Source organism: Mesoplodon densirostris, chromosome 7 (assembly GCF_025265405.1).
Source record: "Mesoplodon densirostris isolate mMesDen1 chromosome 7, mMesDen1 primary haplotype, whole genome shotgun sequence".
NCBI classification, from domain to species: domain Eukaryota; kingdom Metazoa; phylum Chordata; class Mammalia; order Artiodactyla; family Ziphiidae; genus Mesoplodon; species Mesoplodon densirostris.
Window position 1 is genome coordinate 104,805,566 of NC_082667.1, and position 19,283 is coordinate 104,824,848.

The following is a 19,283-nucleotide window of genomic DNA, read 5'->3' on the forward strand; positions in this document are numbered from 1 at the left end:
TCAGATTTGGACATGTGGAGTTTGAAATGTCTACTAGACATCGAAGTGAAGATGGACATCCAAGTCTAAAGTCCAGGACAGGTCTGGTCTAGGGATATCCATCTGAACTTCATCTATATATTGATGATATTTAAATCCATTAACTCCAATTACCCTCATTCCTTTCCCTTCCTACACATGCCTTGCTCTTTCCGACCTCTGCTTTTGCTCATGCCATGCCTAATGTCTACAAGGCCTTTCTCCCTCCTCCTAACCTATCCGCATCTGTCTGAATCCAGACTAAATCCCATCCCTTCCCACAAAATTTTCATCAACAAACCAAAGTATACTCTTCCCCCTCCCTTAATCCTTCACATGTGAATGTCTTATTTCTCTCACTAAAAGAAGATGTCTTTAAGGACATCTGTTATATGTTCTAAACTTGTTTTGCATCCTATATGTGTGGCATATAGCCCCACATTTTGCACTAGAGTCGGTGCCAACTGGTACATAAGACTGATTGTTTTATGACAAAACTTCAGAAGTTTTGATCTGCTTATTTGCCATCTCATGAACTTTATCCATTAGTCACCATGTGGTTATTTGTTAAACTTATTTAGAATAGGTATATTTCCTCTAGGCTTTTTGGCATACACATAAAGCATAAATGGATAATTCAGATTGAAACCATCAACTAAAAAGCCCTTCAGAAAAGTGAAACCAAGACTGTCTGCAAACACACAAAGGATCAACATTTGGGACTGGGCAACTGGACCTCTTCAACGTCCACACCAATCTCCTTCTCAGACCTAAGTCCACACCCACCATCAATCAGCCAGCTGGGAATGCCTAGGTTAGATTTGGCCCCCACTTCCACAGGAAACTTATAAAGTCCCTACTCTTATGTATATCTTTGGTTCTCAAACTTCAGAGAACATCAGAATCACCTAAAGGGCTTGTTAAAACACAATTGCTGGGCCCACCCCTAAAGTTTCTGATTCAGTACATCTGGAGCAGGACCTGAAAATCTGCATTTTTAACACATTCCTAGCCGATGCTATTGTTCCTGGCCCAAGATTCACACTCTGAGGATCACTGGTGTGTATTCTCACTTGGACTTTTCTGTCTGGCTTTGACTCCTGCCTTGTTCTGACCTTTAGTGCATGAGTCACTCTCCTACTCCAGGCTGCTTGGAACGGGCACTAAAGATGTCTTAGTCACTGAACATACCACCGGACCATCACCCTTCCCCTGCCCTTCTTTATTCCGGGCTCAAAGGTTGAGAGCCAACTTGTGTCCTTGACCCCAATTTCTCTCTCCCTCTTCAAGATTTCCTTTCATCATTTTCTCCCTCTTCCCTAAATCTTCAATCCCTCCCTCTTCCTGTTCAAATATCCTCAAATATCTCCTATCCACGAGTTCATTAAATATATATAAAAACATAAGCAAACCTCTCCTTGTCCCTGTAATTGTCTCCAATGATCATTCAATCTCTTGCTTCTCTTCCTCATTTAAACTTCAAGAAGAAATAGTCTCCCTCCCTGTCTCCACCTCTGCCCTTGACATTATCACCTGGCTTCTAGATAATGCTTCCAAAATTGCTCTTGCTAAAACAACACCAACCACTGAATTGAAAGCAATGGATGCTTTGCTGTCCTTATCTTCCTGAACAATTCTGCTGTATCTCACCTTTTTCCTTCTTTCTTGAAATCCCTTCCCTTGAAATCTGTGATGCCTCATTCCCCTGTCTTATTCTGGTTCTTCTCCAACCATTTCTTCTTCAATAGGATTCTCTCCTTCTCCTCAAACAACGCTTCAAATGTGGATATTCCCCAGGCTTCCATCTTTAATCATCTAGTCCAGAGCTTCCCAGACAGTGTGTCAGGAATCAGCACTGTAGGAGTTCCCAGGATATTGATCTCATCCATTGAGAGTAGCCTGGTCTATTTATCCCAATATGCCAGATGCATAAGTTTTCCATGAGTGCCATTGTTATGACTCTACCTTTCAAACATTCCAAGAGAGTTCATGCTCTTTCCTGGTTTCCTTACTATCAACATTATGATGGCTCTGAAACTTATAAACCCAGACCAATCCCATGGTGGAAGCCTGAGAGTCAGCCTTGAATCTTCCCTCTCCTTTCCCTCCTACATCTAAATAATTTCCAAATCTGTCCTCTCCTTGTCCTCCTATCAACCACAACTCAGACTTCACTATCTCTTGCCTGAATTATCCTAGAATCCTCCTGACTGTTCTCCCTGTGGCTTTGTGATTCTTAAATCTAAATCCACCCTCATACAGCTGCTAGAAAAGTCTGTCTAAAATGCAAATCTAACCACACTACTACCATGCTTGGAAGCCTCCAATGGCTCACTGCACACAGGATGAGATCCAAACTCCTTCGCCTACAAGAAACTTAATGACTGCTCCCTGATCATTTCCTTTCCCCAGGCTCAGTTTCTCCATCCTTCTGTTCTTACCTCCAGGACTTTGCCCATGCTGCCCTCTATACCTGGAATGTTCTTACCCATTTACCATCATACACACCGCTTACCTCCACTATCACATTGCCTTCCCTAACTCCTTCCCCACCCTCAAGAGAAATTGACATGTTCTGTGTTTTTCTGAGTATTCTATTCAGGCATACTTTTTGTTGTACTTTGCACATTTGCTTTATAATTATTTTTAAGTATTTCTCTCCTCCCACTAGATGGCATGTTCTTTCGTATTCACAGCTCTGACACAATGCCTGACACATAAAAAATACTCAATAAATTATCAATGAATAAATGTAGCCTCAGGCTTTTCCCAAAAAATAAGGCATCACACACAATTCTAAGAGCAACACTTAGATCCCTTTGGAACAAACATTAAGATCATTTAGCTTTAAATTTGAGGCTGATTTGAAAGAGATACTTAAGCCTCTTTAATTAAAAGATATATAGGCCAAATCCTGTCAAAATAAGACCCAAAGGATCAGTCAAATAACTTTGTTTTGCTGAAATCAGTTTGCATGTGGCTTTATTTGAATTGAATAATAAATTGTCTTGGAACCTAGTTTTTTTTCTCTCCTTCATTTTGTACAGGAATTTTGTATTTAACTTGGTACTTTTTACAACATTTTCATATGCATATCTTATATAACTCTGTAGTCAGTTTCAGAGAGATTATTATACCCATTTTACAGATGAAGAAAACAGGGCTGAGAAATTGTGATTTTCCCAAGTCAGTGGCTAATATGTAAAAGATGGAATAGTGTTTCTTTCACTTAGCTTGGATCAGTTTCTGTCAAGGACCAGGAGATAGGACTAAAGGACCTGTGTTGAAGCCACTTCAAATTCAAGTCTATCATTCTAATGAGAAAATAGCATCACAATATTAGCCCTGGACAGGTTAACCTACTTATAGTATCCACATTTGATTGTTACTATTCCATTTCTTTAAGTCCCAGGAGACTACAGCAAACGAGTGTATCAAGGCATGAGAGTGAAGCACACAGTCAAAGATCTACTGGCAGAAAAACGATCCAAGCAAACAAGTAACTCAAGATTTAATGTAAGTCTCAGTTGAATACATTCTGAAGTCTTTGGGGGTTTAAGTCCTATTAAGGTTAGTTATCTCCTCTCTCCTTTTATCTTCCCACCAATCTCTCACCTCTTGAGTCTGATATTCTCCACAGCAAAGCCCCCCTTTAACTGGTACACACTATATAATTAATCTATAAGCAAGGATTCCAAGAGCTCTGTGAACTTATTGGCTGGCTACTTCAGCTAGTGGATATGAAATGATGATGAGTCCTGACTTTTTCATTTCTGTCAGTCATGAACTACCAAAGGCTCAGTTGGTGGGAATAATGCTGACCTTCATCTTCATGTTATTCTAAATCTGATAGAGACAACTTCTAAACATCTTCTCTGTAATGTGCAAAATCAGATTTTAAAATCTTAGTAGGAGTTGTCTTCAGTCTAAAATCTCTATCTGACATCCTTGTCTTTATAAATAGCTCTGCTCTATACCTAAAATGTTTAAGTAGTTACACCCAAATCTCCAATAATGATTCTTGAATGGAAATAGCAGTTGCTTATCGAGTTGTGTATGTAATTACTCACCTGCATTGCTGGGGGCAGGACACGAGAGCAGATGACGAGGAATAAAGGAGGCGACCACATACAGCACTGAGCACAGGGGCTGGTACACAGTGGGAACTGCTTCTTCCAGTGTGTTCTGCCCAGAACGTCAGCACCATATTCAACACTGCTCCGAAGTCAAACTTCTGGGACTTGTTTCAAATGAACCAATTCCAGATTCAATTTCCTCCCATCCGAGAACATCCTTTATTTGCACATTTTTTGGCTTTCCTTTCTTTTAAACCACCTCCTCTCTTCTAGTTCAACAAATGGAGCTTAGTTGATAAAGAGAAATCTGAATAATTGGCTCCTTGTCTGTTCCTAGTGCCGTGTTTCTCCTCATGCTTCTTCAGAATCATCTGGAATGTGAGTTAAAAACATCCATACAAATCTAGTCTCTTGAGAGAAAGAGAGGGAGGAAAAAAGAAAGAGACAGAGAATTCAGTCTACTCTAAGTGAATCATAGCAGCATGGATGTAACGTGGATTGCTTGGCCACTACTATGGCTAGAATTGTGAAACTTGCAAAAGTTCCAGGCATACTGTCAGTTGGGAAGACAAGAGACGCAATGAGGATAACTTCATAGTCAAGGAACAGATAGTCTATCTGCCCCATGTGAGGCTATAATTCCCTCCTTAGCAGCGTCATCCATACACACATACAGTGATAGGGCACTGTGCCAGATGGAATTACATAACAAGACAAAGAGGCACCTATCCAAATGGTGGATGGAAATATATTTTTTATTAAAAAATTACCTAACATGATTTCTTACTTAAGCTCTGCGACTATCGAAGAGCGTGTTTTCTCTATTTTTGATGCTTTTACTTTTTAAAAGATATAACACTATACACATAATTAACAATAAGTCATATTATTTGATTTAATTTTAAAATGAAAATTCCTGGTCCCTGTTCCATGTCTATTAACATAGAGTTATTGGTCTGGGGCCAGGGAATGGTCATTCTTAACAAGCTCCTTGGGTGATTTCTTTGCACATCATAATAAGAGAACTTTACCACACAGCAAAGAGCAACTGTCAAAACCCCACATATAACCAAGGTTCTTATCTCTACCCGGATTAGAAGTTGCTGAGCTATTGCTACTGGCCCAGTGACACTGCAAGTGTTATACAAAAGTGGGTACAGGAAACATGTGATACATGGTCTGTGCCATTAAACAACAAATAACCTGGTGGAAAGGAAAACATTTATACATTTAAAAAACACAAGACCATATAACCAAGCACTACACTGAATGCTGAAGACAACATAGCCATGTGTTATGAAGATTGGAATACTATTTACATAAGCACAGTTTAAAGTGGACTTCCTGTGTGTTATCTCATTCGATAGACACACTACTCCTATGAGATTGATGTTGACATCATTCTCCATCTTACAGATGAAAAAGTAGAGAACAAAAGAAGGGAAGGGATTGTTTGCAAGTTGCAGTTAACAAGTGGCAGGTCTTCTGACTGCCAATTCCATATCCCTTCTAAAGGGAAAGATCAATGTGGACTGGAGTAGAATCACTTTTGATTCATGCTGTCTTCATCTGTTTGCGCTTTCATCACAAAATACCACAGACAGCGTAGTTTATAAACAGCATACATTTATTTCTCACAGTTCTGGAGGCTTTATGACCAAGTTCAGGTTGCCAACATGGTCAGGTTCTTGTGAAGGCCCTTTTCTGGTTACAGAATTCTCATTGTATCCTCACATGATGGGAGGGCATAGGGAGCTCTCTAGGGCCCTTTTATAAAGGCACTAATCCCATTCATGAGGGTCCCACCCTCATGACCCAATTGCCTCCCAAAGGCCCCACCTCCTAATACAATCACACGGGGCCTTAGGATTTCAACGTCAATTTGGGGAGGACACAAACATTCAGACCACAGCACATGCAAACAAAGGAAATGAAGGCATAAGAAAATATCATACAGAAAGGACTGGAAAGGTGCAAACCAGCTCTAACTATGGTTGTTCTTCTCAGGCATCAGGTGTACAGGCAGTATGAGCTCAGCCCTAACTTCCTGTTCTCAGATATTACTCAGTGTCTCACTGCTGGTATCTTACTCTCATCCTCATTTCAAAGACCTTTTAAATTTGTGTAATTAAATGCATATAGTCCCATTACATGGCTATTTGGACTTTAGATATCTCCATGCACTGATTTTACTGTCTACTTCTTTCATCTCAACCATTATTCTAGAAAATCCCAAGAAAGACATCATATTAATTAATCACTGACTCTCAAGGACTTTTTCTGTCCCTGTGGCAAACACAACTCAATGAGCAGGAATCATGGAGAATCACATTACTGGCAACACTTACAGGGCTCTAATGGCATGAGGAATACTGACACCCCCTACTATTTTTCATCCCAGTTCACTAGGTGACAATGAGTCTGATATCTTGGGTAAGTTTAGATAGGAAAGCTATCCTTAGATGTGTTCAAAATTTGCTACTGATAACATGAGTAATAACCAGTCAAAGGATAACTTGAGGAGATTGGAGGCCCTACCACACTGTTTTACCATAGATATTGCCCTAAGCCAAAAACTGGACCCCCAAAGATCCTACATCAAATCCCTGAAACATGTGAATGTCGACTTAAATGGCAAAATATGTGATTAAGTTAAGGATCTTGGGTGGATTTTCCACTTACCCTGGAAGAGGTGATCCCTAAATGCAATCCCATGTACTCTTTTTTTTTTTTTTAATGTGGAAGAATTGTGTTTTTTCTGTTTTTGTGGGGTCTTTTTAACATCCTTATTGGAGTATTATAATTGCTTTACAATGGTGTGTTAGTTTCTGCTTTATAACGAAGTGAATCAGCTATATGTATACATATATCCCCATATCTCCTCCCTCTTGCATCTCCCTCCCACCCTCCCTGTCCCACCCCTCTAGATGGTCACAAAGCATCAAGCTGATCTCCCTGTGCTATGCAGCTGCTTCCCACTAGCAATCTATTATACATTTGGTAGTGTATATATGTGTTAGCATACAGTATTTGTTTTTCTCTTTCTGACTCACTTCACTCTGTATGACAGACTCTAGGTCCATCCACCTCACTACAAATAACTCAATTTCGTTTCTTTTTATGGCTGAGCAATATTCCATTGTATATATGTGCCACATTTATAAGAGGGAGTTTTGAGAGACACGCAAAAGAGGAAGAGGCCACGTGACCAGGGAGGCAGATATCACATATCAAGGAAGGCAGGAAGGCAGGCAGTCACCAAAGCTGGAAGAGGAAGAGTAGACTCTCCCCTCAAGGCCCCTGGAGAGAGAAAGAATAAATTCTGGTCTTTTTAAGCCACCCAGGTGGTGGTAGTTTTTTCCAGCAGCCCTAGGAAACTAGTACACAGATATTATGAGAACTACATCCCCCGGTTAAGTACTCTCTAGGAATTGTCTATCTGATGCCCAAATTGCTGCTCTGTTCTTTATGACAGCACTTGAATAAGTTTACATGGGTTATGTTGACTCATCTTTACCACAATTTCTCTCATGACCATCTGTTTTCGATACCATGAAGTGTTTTCCACATTTTTGCAGTAGGAATCGAAGGGGGAAAATATCCCTTGCATCAAAAGAAACTTTCACCAAATACTGGACTTAAAACCACTGTGTGCATTTTAGCCATAATCCTGTGGTTCTACAACTATTATCATGGATATCTTTTTAAATAATCGTTTCCTCTTTCTTTTTCAAATTTTTCTGGGTTATTCTTTACTATACTATCAACCAGATCATTAAAAATACGAGCCACTCACCACCATCTGGTACCAAAGGATACGTATTTAGACTTTTGGTGTAAGTTTATGTTGCATTGTTTTCAATTACACTATTTCAGTGACATTCCATAAAAACCGATCATTGAAAATTTTAAATAATATCACAAAATTCGGTGAGCTCTCAGTTATCTACAGTAAAATTAAAAAGAAGAGGCAGTAAGCCTAATAGCCACAATTTTTCATTTTGTTTTGAAATTCAATGAACAATTTGCAGGCTATTGAACGTTCTAATCAAATTTTTCCCAAGCTATCATAAAGATTCATATAAAATCATTGAATATAAAGCAGCTGCATGCATGAGGGAAAAAATTCTAAACTTGCTAAGTAGGAAATGGAGCTCAGTAACCCAAATTTGGAGTTAAAATTGAGTAGTGGAAAGGGGGAGTTCAGTGCAATGTAGGGGGAATTAAGAATGGGCTTAGCAATCAGGGTCTCTGATATTTAATCTATTTTACTGGTTTATGGACTCCCTCATAGCTATTCTGCTCTGCTCATTCATCAAAATGCTATAGTGAGGGACAATAAGGAAATAGATATGAAAGTGATTTTAAGTTAATATCCTACATAAATATGAGGAAAAACAAGTGACGATTTCTGGTTGTTCTTAGAAGATCTGAATGGAGGGAAATGTTGAGGAGCAATATCCCAAGTGGGAAATATATTTCGATCATATCAACCTTGAATTATACATAATATACATACACAGACCAAAATCTAACTATTTCCACTTGGTATGATTCTTTTTATACTAACCTTAAAGCCATACTGTCAGCTAGGTGTCTTGGTTAATCTTTCCTAATTATTTTTGGAAGTAAAACATTGTAAGCACAGAAAGAAGCATGACAATAGTACATACTGATGGAAAAAACTGGAAGAACTGAAGATGAATGGAAGCCATATAGTGCATTTATGGCATAAATTATATGAAAGTGTTTGATCTTCCTTGAGAGGCCGGTGAACTCTAACTGTAGAACAGATGCGCATTGTCCAGCTCCATCTGTAACAACTGTCTGTCTTTCCATCAGGACTGCTAGTTAGAGATTTGTTTTGTTCTATATCCAGCTGCTGTTTTGTGGCACCAATCACATGCACATTTCAGTTATCACCGAGTGTAAACATGATGTCCATATCTGTGATTTGCATTTGGAGTTCTTGTGGAGTATTAAAAAATGAAAGTAGGCAATTGGAAACTGTATATTACAGCATCTCAAAGTTTCTTTGATTTCCCTGAAACTTTGGAAAACACATCTGAGACTTCTCTTCTGCACCAAAAGGGAAATTGCTGCCTCCTCAGTCTGTTTGAACCCCCTCCTTCTGGTTTTCAGTGGTCTCTGGCAATTCCTTTCTCCTCTCTGGGCCTCAGTGTCCTTGTCAATAAAAGTAGAGTTTGATTCATCTCATTTCAGTATTCAATTTTAGTACTCAAACTTTAAAAATTTATCCCATCCCCTTCTTTATTATTCATATTTCAAATGTTCACATCTCACTGTTTATGATTTGAAGTAAATCTGAATCTCTGAGAACTAGTTCATATTCAAGCTGCAGCATCCTTGAGCTGAAGTTTCAGATCACTCTATCATCTGGGAATCTTCAGTGCTTAGGTTCACAGAATTTTCTCATCTAAGGCACAGGCAGCATAGCAAGATGAAGAGTATGGGCTCTGGGTCAAGATGACCTGAATGCACTTTGTCAACTGTATGATAACTGTAAAGGAACTTTAATCTTGGTGTCAGAGGAAGATAATAATACATGCCTTGCAAGGTTAGGTTTAATATGTCAAGAGCTTTGCACATGGTATGTGTTCAATCAATACTAGCGCTATTAAATACTGCAGTGAAGGAACATTAGAATTCAAGTGATGTAAGAAATTCACTGAGCTGAAGAAATGTACAGTCCAGCTGTGGGAGAAAGAATTATACATGAAATAAGTGATTAAAAATTAAAAGATGGCTTTTGTTTCCAAGTGCCAAATGCATAATAGTGACCATCAGTGAACAGGATGGAGGTTGAAAAGGGGGAGAGCAAGGCGTGGACGGGGTAGATGGAAGAAGACTTCTTGGAGGAGGGTGAGCCTTGAGCTAAGTTTGGAAGGAAGACGATAACTCAGATGAGCAGCGAGGAGGGGTAGAGTCCAAACAGAACACGAGAAGGGGGTGACGGTCCAGAGGGAGAGGAGAGACTCTGTCTGTGATGTGCACTGGGTAGACCCACTTGGTCTATAGGGTGGAGAAGTGAAGAGAAAGTCAGGAGGCCTGGCCTGGTACATGACCTTTCAAAAGTTAGTTCTAGTCTTGCCTGCTGAGGTCTCCCAGACACTCCCCTCCACGCCCAGTGCCTCCGGCATATTTATCTGCTAAAATACTTATTACGCTGCACGATAATTGCTTGTTTTATTAAATCTCTCCCCCAACTGGCTAATGTCTTGCTATTCCCATTTTTTTTCCTTTTGGAGCCTCCAGCCCAGGAGAAACAGCAGTGGGGTAGAACTGTTGAGAGCTTGTGTTTTGGAGTCTGATAGAGTGAGGATCTGACTCTATTGTGTCAAGGTGATCGAAGTTCTCTGGACTTCTGTTTCATTCTATGTAAATGGAGAGAGTGATACCCACCACAGATGTGTCATGAAAATTAAATTAGATAAGGTATAAAAAGCCCCTGGTACGGCTGGTACAGGGCACATTGTAAGTGCTCAGCAAATGGCAGCTTGTATGGTTTTGCTAGTACCTGGAGTGTGGTAGCATTTGATAAATGTTACTTATCGTGCAAGTGTGCTGCGCAAAGGCAGACACCCACAGTTGGTGGTGAGCTCCGAACAGCAGCCTTGGGAATTAGATACTTTGAATTCATTACTACAAATTCTAATAGAGTATAAATAAATCGACCCGGAGAAAGGCCACTGGGTAACTTTTGTAGGTTCGAAAAATTGATTCACTATGAGCCAATGAAACAACAAAATAGTGGAAGCGACAGTTAGCAACTTTGTTTTTATTCTGACTCAGCAATACCACCCTCCTCCATTCTGCGGGTTGAGATGGCTAGAGTTGAAGCTCCAACTTGGTGCATTTCATTAAGATAGATTCAACTGCTCCCATCCTGCAGTTCTAAATCTCCAAATATTTAATCAGTCTTGGATAACAAACCAAGCATTATACTTACCCATCGTGGATGACTGTTTTATGAAAACACCAACTTCAAACAGCAGGAAGAAGGAAATAAAAGTCTTAACATTTTGATCAGGATTTGCTCTCAATTTACTGACCTAACAAGTTACTTTTTTAAGCCTACATTTCCTCAATTACAAAGGATCATATAATTCTATGAATGGTATGAGTGGGAGGGGACCAATACTCACTGTGTTTTTGATGTGTCTCCCTTATCCCCACTGGGTACAGCTGCTTATCTTTCTGCTTTGCTAGATTTTCCCGACCCCAAAACATGTTCTACCCTATGCCCGACCTGAGGGGTCTACCCAAAGCTAAACTGTATCCCTTGTGTATTCTGAAAAAGATAAATCATCTTTCCTCTAGTTTGACAAGAGTTGCAAATTGAGTTTGCAAGGGAAATAGGCAACAGAAAAATCACATAAAGCACAAGAACAATTATGTGGAGTGCAACTATTCTACACTAATATCTGGTCAAAGATTGGCATGGGTAGGACAGTTGCGGTGACTTCTGGGCCTGAGTTCCCTTCCATCACCTCAATTTTCTCTGGGGTAAATAAGAATTCTTAATGATAATAGCTATCATTTACTGCTAGGCTCTGAAATAGAAACTTTACAAATATTTTCATTTATCCATTTTAAAGTAAATTTCACTTATCAACAAGGAGCACAATAGCCCTAAGAGGGTGACACTCATATCTATTTTTCAGATGACAAAACTAAGAATCGTGTAGGAATCAGTGGAGCTTAGATTTGGACCCAGGTCTTTATTTTACCCAAAGTAGTATTGCCTTCTTAAGTTTACATTTCTGGCCCAAGGAAGGGCTATCTTAGGAATAACCACTTTGCTTCGAGTTCTCTGCTCAGTGCTGAGCTCACCCTTCACACTCCATATATTCTGTTGGCCCCATCATGCTTTCATTCCCTCTCAACCATATGTCCTCATCCCTGTCCGTCTCTGCAGCAATTCCGTAGACTGCTCAGATGATGCCACACCCAGCCCAAACCAGAGCCAGGACCTTCCTCTCCTCTGATACCCGGACATCTTAGAAGAAACTGGACACAGAAGTTCTCAATTTCCTTCTAGAACCTATCTCTAGCTCTGTCCCAGAACCTGCTTCCAGAGTGTAGTTTCTCTCTGCCATTCCCCACCACTCCGGGACCCCTGTTCTCCTGAGCTTTGCATGGCATCTACCCTCCCTGTAAAAGAGGAAACCATTTCCGGAGCCAGAGTCCAAGCACACCACACCGACCTCGCAGAAACCTCTCTGCTGCTCTGCTTGATCTCTCTGGGGTCTGCCTCGGCCAACCCGTTATACTCTGACCTCTTCTTCTTGCCTGAATCCTATAGCCCTGCTCTGTCTGTTGCTGAGGTGTGATTTCTTTTCTGAAAGTTGCCGAGTTGACCTGAGAGGCTGGTATCACATGGCTTGCTCCCGGGACAAGATGTAATATGTCACTTCTCCCACTCGAGGAGGAGGAGACCATCTCAGCTCCCTTCTGAAGGCTGAAAAAGATCCCAGAGCCCAGGGAAATGCAGAACTTATCAGCTCAGTTGACTCTGCTGAGCCACCTCTTAGGTGTTCTTGCAACCTACGTGGTGTCCAGCACTCTCTCACAGTTGCACACACTAAAGAATCATATGCACACTCTGAATAAATATAACAACCACTAAGGAAAGGGGAGGGCAATTTCCTTCTGCTCTTACCTTCTTATGAACAAATGGAAAAAGATGGAGAGAGAAGGACCACCAATAGTCTCATTTCCTGGGCAGTTTTTAGAATTCCATGCTAAAGACAGATGGAAGCCTTTACTAACATCAAAATCTAATTTTAATCAAGATATAACCCCCAAAGCCTCCTAAAACTTGGACAATTTTATACTGTGCTACTTCTCTTTGATATTCTAATGGTGGTGCTAAATAACAATGAAAAGCCTCAAAGAAAGAAACAGGCAGAATGTAAATAAGCCCACACACTGACCATCCATGCTTTAAATTTAGGCAGTTGGACGTATATAAGTTCAAAGAAGAAATCACAGCCATTGCAGCCCTCACTGTACTTGCCAAGTGTAAAAGCACAGCACATGTACGTTCTGTTGACTCCATCGTCAGAGGCATCCGCAAGCTCTGAAGGCACAGGAGTGCAAATTATCTGTACTACTGCTATTACCAGAAATCCTCATGCTCTTCTATTATTTCTAAAGGTCTAACATAAAAGTTATTTTTCATCTCTTCCACTTTCATAAAAGAACCCTTCCTACAATGTGTTCTGGCTTTAGTAAGAATTTCCTGCTTGCCTGGGCACAGCAAATGGTCATCAGATGGCCCAATGTGTATCTTTCTGCTTTGCTAACGTTTTAGTTTTCTTATATATATATTTTTTATATTTTAGAAGTATGTATGCTCTTTGTGTTTATCAAATTCTTAGGAAAACTATAATTTTTCCTTAATGAGTACATCTCGCTTGTCCTTGCCACTTTTTTCTGAATTGCCAGCAGAAGGATCCATTCATCTGTAATGTTTGCACAGTTATTGATAAATGGAATCAGTGTCTACCCTGGGAGTGTCCCCCCAAACCTTTCACTCGCTCTCATAATGCAGTGCTTTGCATATTGCTTGTTAACCTTGCCAGCTAACCCCCTTCCTGAGCCCAGAAAGAATTAAAAAAGAGAAAAAGCATTTTCTGAGCAGGCAATGCCTTGTAAAGTCCAAATGCCAATGTTTTAATACATAAGTATATATTATATCCCTGGCATTCATTTGAATGAATGTTTTATATAAAGCTTTCAAAATGACCCATTGTCTGACTTTAATTAGCCCACGGTCCCGCCTGTTTGGAGAACTGAACCGCATTTCCAGGGCTGTCCATATTCCCCACCCAACCACCTGCTCCTTCACAAGTGCAGAAATTTAAAAATAATAATAATAATAAAGGCAAACCTTCTGCAAGCACCTTATTGTCTTATTGATTCTGTAGGGGGTTTTTTTTGTGTTTTTTTTTGCGGTATGCGGGCCTCTCACTGTTGTGGCCTCTCCCATTGCGGAGCACAGGCTCCGGATGCGCAGGCTCAGTGGCCATAGCTCACGGGCCTAGACACTCCGGGGCATGTGGGATCTTCCCAGACCAGGGCACGAACCCGTGTCCCCTGCATCGGCAGGCGGACTCTCAACCACTGCACCACCAGGGAAGCCCTGTAGGGTTTTTTTTTAATATCATGAAATCTAAAACATTTCCTGGTGGTGAATCCTTTCACACAGCTTGCAAAAATAATCAGATTTTGCAGTGAAACAGCCATGGCGGGTCCATCTGGCAGAGTTGAAGTTCTGCAGATTCTGCTCTGGCCAAAGTGTACAGGACCATTTATTAATGTCCATCCCAGTAGCTCCTGTTGTTCTAACTTAGCTACATAAATACAAATAGCATTCCAAAGGCACACCAAGACCCAGGGGTTAAAAAAAAAAAAAAGTGTTTCATTTTGTAACTCAAGCAACAGAAATCACTTTCCCACAAAAGGCAGCCTGGACATAATTTTGCGCCAAGCAGGAGAGTTTTAACAATAAAATTTCAAGAAATTTGGAATTCTGTAAACAGTGTTACTTTCCAAAGGGCATAAAATAGTTCATATACCAGAAATGCAAGACACTTGGAACCACAATTTGGTTTTTTTTTAATTTGAGATTTACAATAAAGATATGACTTAAATTCTATTTTTAAATTTTTATTAACTGGTTGTTTCGATTACAAAAGTAACACATGATAAAATTTCAAACATAATAAAACAATATAAAATAAAAACATAGAAGTCTACTGACCTTCCCTGCCTACCAATCCCCTCATTCTACTTCCCAGGGTCACCATACTGAGTTTTATGTGCAGTCTTCCAGAATTTCTCTATGACATTTTATTAGAAAGAAATTAAGCTGTTGCACCAAGTTAATGAACATTTACATGTATGATTACAAAAATGCATAAAATAATGTTCTCATGGTGAATTCCTGTCCCCCAAGAGAGAATTTAAACAGACCTTTTGTAGTCTTCATTTTACTTCTATACATTTGAAGGCACTAAGCAAAGCACTTCATCCTTTCATGTCTCCATCTATGTCAATTACATAGTCCCTACTGTCACCTGAAGTGGTGATATTGCAAACAAGGTGCACAAATAGAACTCTTTCTTAGTGAGATAAATCCCCTAAAATCTAGGTTTTATAGATGCAAGGTAAATGTTTTTAAGGATATATGTTTCAATATTCCTTCCTCACAAATTCTTATAGGCTTTAGGATTGGGCCTACACAATGCCCTATTAAATCACTTAAGGATGTAGAGTTTTTTCCTCTGTAAACAGGGCAGTATGAGGGAGACATGCCAGGCCCCTCTTTACACACGGGTATCAGTAGGGAGGATGGGGATAAAGAAGATAAGAGAGAAAGAGCCCTGGAAATTGGTACAACTGGGACAGGTGGCCTTAGCACCCACAGGGAGAGTATCAGCTCTCGCCAGGCTCTAACACAAAGCGAAATAGAGGTGGATATAAATGTCCCCTGCTGGTCTCTCGAAGCCCTGCCCTACTGAGAGCCCCTCACACCTGTATCACCAGATCTGTTCAGCTGCAATAACCCATATACTCACCCCACCAACAATTTCTGACCTATCATTTTCAGCCCCAGATTAAATTTCCTAGAATGCCACTTTCAGCACATCTACACTGCTAAGAACCATCTAAAGAACCATTGCCTGCTACTGGACAAAGTTCAAGCTCCTCAGCCTGGCTCAAAAAAGCTTTTTATAACCTGGCTCCTGCCCTCTCCTCCAGCTTCTCCCCAGCTTCCCTGTCTGCACAATTCCTGCACACATTTCCTTGTCTCTGGCATGCTGTCCACACATTTGATCCTTTGCTTTGCTCCCCAAAAACAATGCCCCTTATCCTAACTGCTTACTGATTTATTTTCATACTTCAAAAGGGGATTCATATATCACCTACAGTATGATACGTTCAGTCATCCCTCAAGATAGCAACTCGCCTCCACCCCTACCCTCATCCTAACACCAGTCTCCTCCCCCTACCTGCACTAAATCATGGTTAAAGTAGATCTAGTAGAATCCAGCCTATGCCACTCACTAGCTTTGTGACCTTGACAAGTGCTTATACTGTCTATTAGTTTCCAATCTGTAATCTAGAGATAATAACTTACTACAATCTATTTCATTGGTTAATGACAAGGCTTTAATGAGATCATGCATGTGAATCTTTAGCATACTGCAGAGTATATAAAGCACACAAATGTTAGCTGTTACTAAAAATGATGAAACACGTATGTAAAGTGCCTGATACAGAGTCTGGCATGAAACAGGTATTCGTAAAATGCTAGTCTTCTCAACCCTTATTTTTATTACTGCACCAATTACATATATATTTCTGCAACTCTCTTCTTTTTTAAACTGTGAGCTCCCTTAGAATCCATGCCTTATTCCTCTTTGTATTTCTGGAAATTACCACAATCCTGATACATAGTAGGCACACCATATATTTTTTTAAGATTTTTTGATGTGGACCATTTTTAATTTGAATTGAATTTGTTACAATACTGCTTCTGTTTTATGTTTTGGGTTTTGGCCCCGAGGCATGTGGGATCTCAGCTCCCCGACCAGGGATCGAACCTGCGCCCCCTACATTGGAAGGCGAAGTCTTAACCACTGGACCACCAGGGAAGTCCCCACAACATATTTTTATTTAATCAATTAAGTGAAACTTCTGCTCTGGGCAAACCAACTTGCTTGTTATTCCTTGGAGAAGAGCCATGTTTTTCCATATCTGTGCTTGGTTCACAAAATTCCTTGCACCTGGGAGCATCCTTTCTCCTCTGCATCCTCTCATCTTTCAGTGTCAAATTCAAATCCTTAGCCCATTTATTTGCCCCTTTTCTCACTTCCAGAGTATATAGAGCATGGACCATGCATCTGGAAACTAGGTACATACTGTTCTGTACCATGAGCTACTTTTTCCTGGGTATGTCTCTATCAGTTACTTATTGCTGCATAAGAGCCCACTGAAACTTAGTCATTTATAATAGTGATTTATTATTTCTCACAATACTGTGGGTTGGCTGTGTACTTCTGTGCACTCTTGCAGTTGCATTCAACTGGAGGTCCAGCCTTGTCGGAAAGTCCAGGAAGGCTCTTTCCATGTCTGGCAGTTGGTGTTAGCTGTCCACAGAGTGCCTGGATTCACTTCCACACACTCACTCATCCTCCAGGAAGCTAGACTGACTTTTTCTTTTTTAATACATAGGGGTTTTTTTTAATTTTTTTTAATTTATTTTTTGGCTGTGTTGGGTCTTCATTGCTGTGCTCAGGCTTTCTCTGGTTGAAGCAAGCAGGGGTTACTCTTCCTTACAGTGTGCAGGCTTATTGTGGTGGCTTCTCTTGTTGTGGAGCATGGGCTCTAGGCACACGGGCTTCAGAAGTTGCAGCACACAGGCTCCAGTAGTTGCAGCACACGGGCTCAGTAGTTGTGGCACATGGACCCTAGAGCACGTGGGCTTCAGTAGTTTTGGCTTGCAGGCTCTAGAGCGCAGGCTCAGTAGTTGTGGTGCATGGGCTTAGTTGCTCCGCGGCTTGTGGGATCTTCCCTGGCCAGGGATCAAACCCAGGTGCCCTGCATCGGCAGGCAGATTCTTAACCACTGCACCACAAGGGAAGTCCTAGAATGACTTTTTAGGAGGAAATTGTAAGGCAGAATTTCAAGCAAGCAAAGGTGAAAGCAGCAAATCATCTTGAAGTCTAGACTCTGAAACTCACACAACATCACTTCTGCCACATTCTATTAGTCACAAAACCATCCCAGATTCAAGGGGTAGAGAGATAGACTAACTTGTCAATGGGAAGAGCTGCAAAGTAATTCTGGCCATATGTAATCCACTACAAATGGCTTGTTTCCCTAAGTAGATACTAATCTAAGCCCTTGTTGCATTTTTTCTAGCACCTGAAACATTCAGCATTGTGCCTAGATTAACAGAGGTGCCCAGTAAATATCTTTGGTTTGATGGAAGAGCTAGTGCACAGAACCTACTGGTTAAAGGAGAATAAATTTGAGAGTCAGAGAGTTTGGGTTTAAATCCTAGTTCTGTAATTTACTAAATAGATAACTTGGGACACATTACTTAACTTCTCTGTTGCTTGGTTTCCTCTTTTGTAAACTTGAGATGATAATATCTACTTTTGTGTGTGTGTGTGGTACACATGCCTCTCACTGTTGTGGCCTCTCCCATTGCGGAGCACAGGCTCCGGACACACAGGCTCAGCGGCCATGGCTTACGGGCACAGCTGCTCTGCGGCATGTGGGATCTTCCCGGACCGGGGCACAAACCCGTGTCCCCTGCATCGGCAGGCGGACTCTCAACCACTGTGCTACCAGGGAAGCCCATAATATCTACTTTATAATAAGATAACATCATATAAAGCATCTGGCACATGGTAGATGCTTAAAACTGTAGTTCCTATTCATTATGGAGTGTTTTTCTTATTTATGATTAAATGATTATGTATCAGTAACTCAGATAATGGGTCCATAAATCAAAACCTCTTTCAAACTTTGCAAAACGAGTAAGATTTATTAGAACAGGTATGGTATAATTTAGTCACTGTGTAAGATTTCACACCAATCAGAATGCCCCAGTTCTACTACATACTTGTCACATTAACTAAGGCATCTAATTCTCTATGCCCATTTTCTTCTGGAGGAAGAAGGTATTCCATCCTAACACAGGTGTCCATTTAAAAGCTAACAGCATTATATTTGGCATTAACTTTACATTCATTTCAAAGTTGGAGGAAAGTCATATGACTCGCGGTGGGTCTCAAAACAGATATTAAAACATGGTTTTAAAATGTTCAGTATTTCATCAGTTCCACCTCTCTCCCAACCATAAATATGATGACAATGAAAATTTAAATATACTGTGAATTCCTTGAAGAAAGATCACAGCTATTCACAAGTGGCTATGATTTTTATTTAAGCATTAATAGCAATGTACTTAAGTTTAAAGAGACACTTTCAAACTATGTAATCAGAATTTTTAAAATATACAGCAGTGTGAAAAAGCTTATGCAACTTGGAGCTCTCTTCCTTAGTACATTTCAAAATAGTCCTTCAACTAGGTTGGCATCTAAAAATATTATAGGGTCATAAAAATGACAATAAATGTACTGAACT

General features: G+C 40.3%; 1 protein-coding gene across 1 annotated transcript in view; it reads left to right on the forward strand.

Annotated features, from left to right (window-relative positions):
• Positions 1–19,283, forward strand: part of POU2AF2 (POU class 2 homeobox associating factor 2) — a 46,606-nt gene that overhangs the window by 14,820 nt on the left and 12,503 nt on the right. The window contains 2 exon segments of the mRNA XM_060105244.1: positions 1,767–1,912; positions 3,425–3,534. Coding sequence (XP_059961227.1) covers positions 1,767–1,912; positions 3,425–3,534 — 256 coding nt within the window.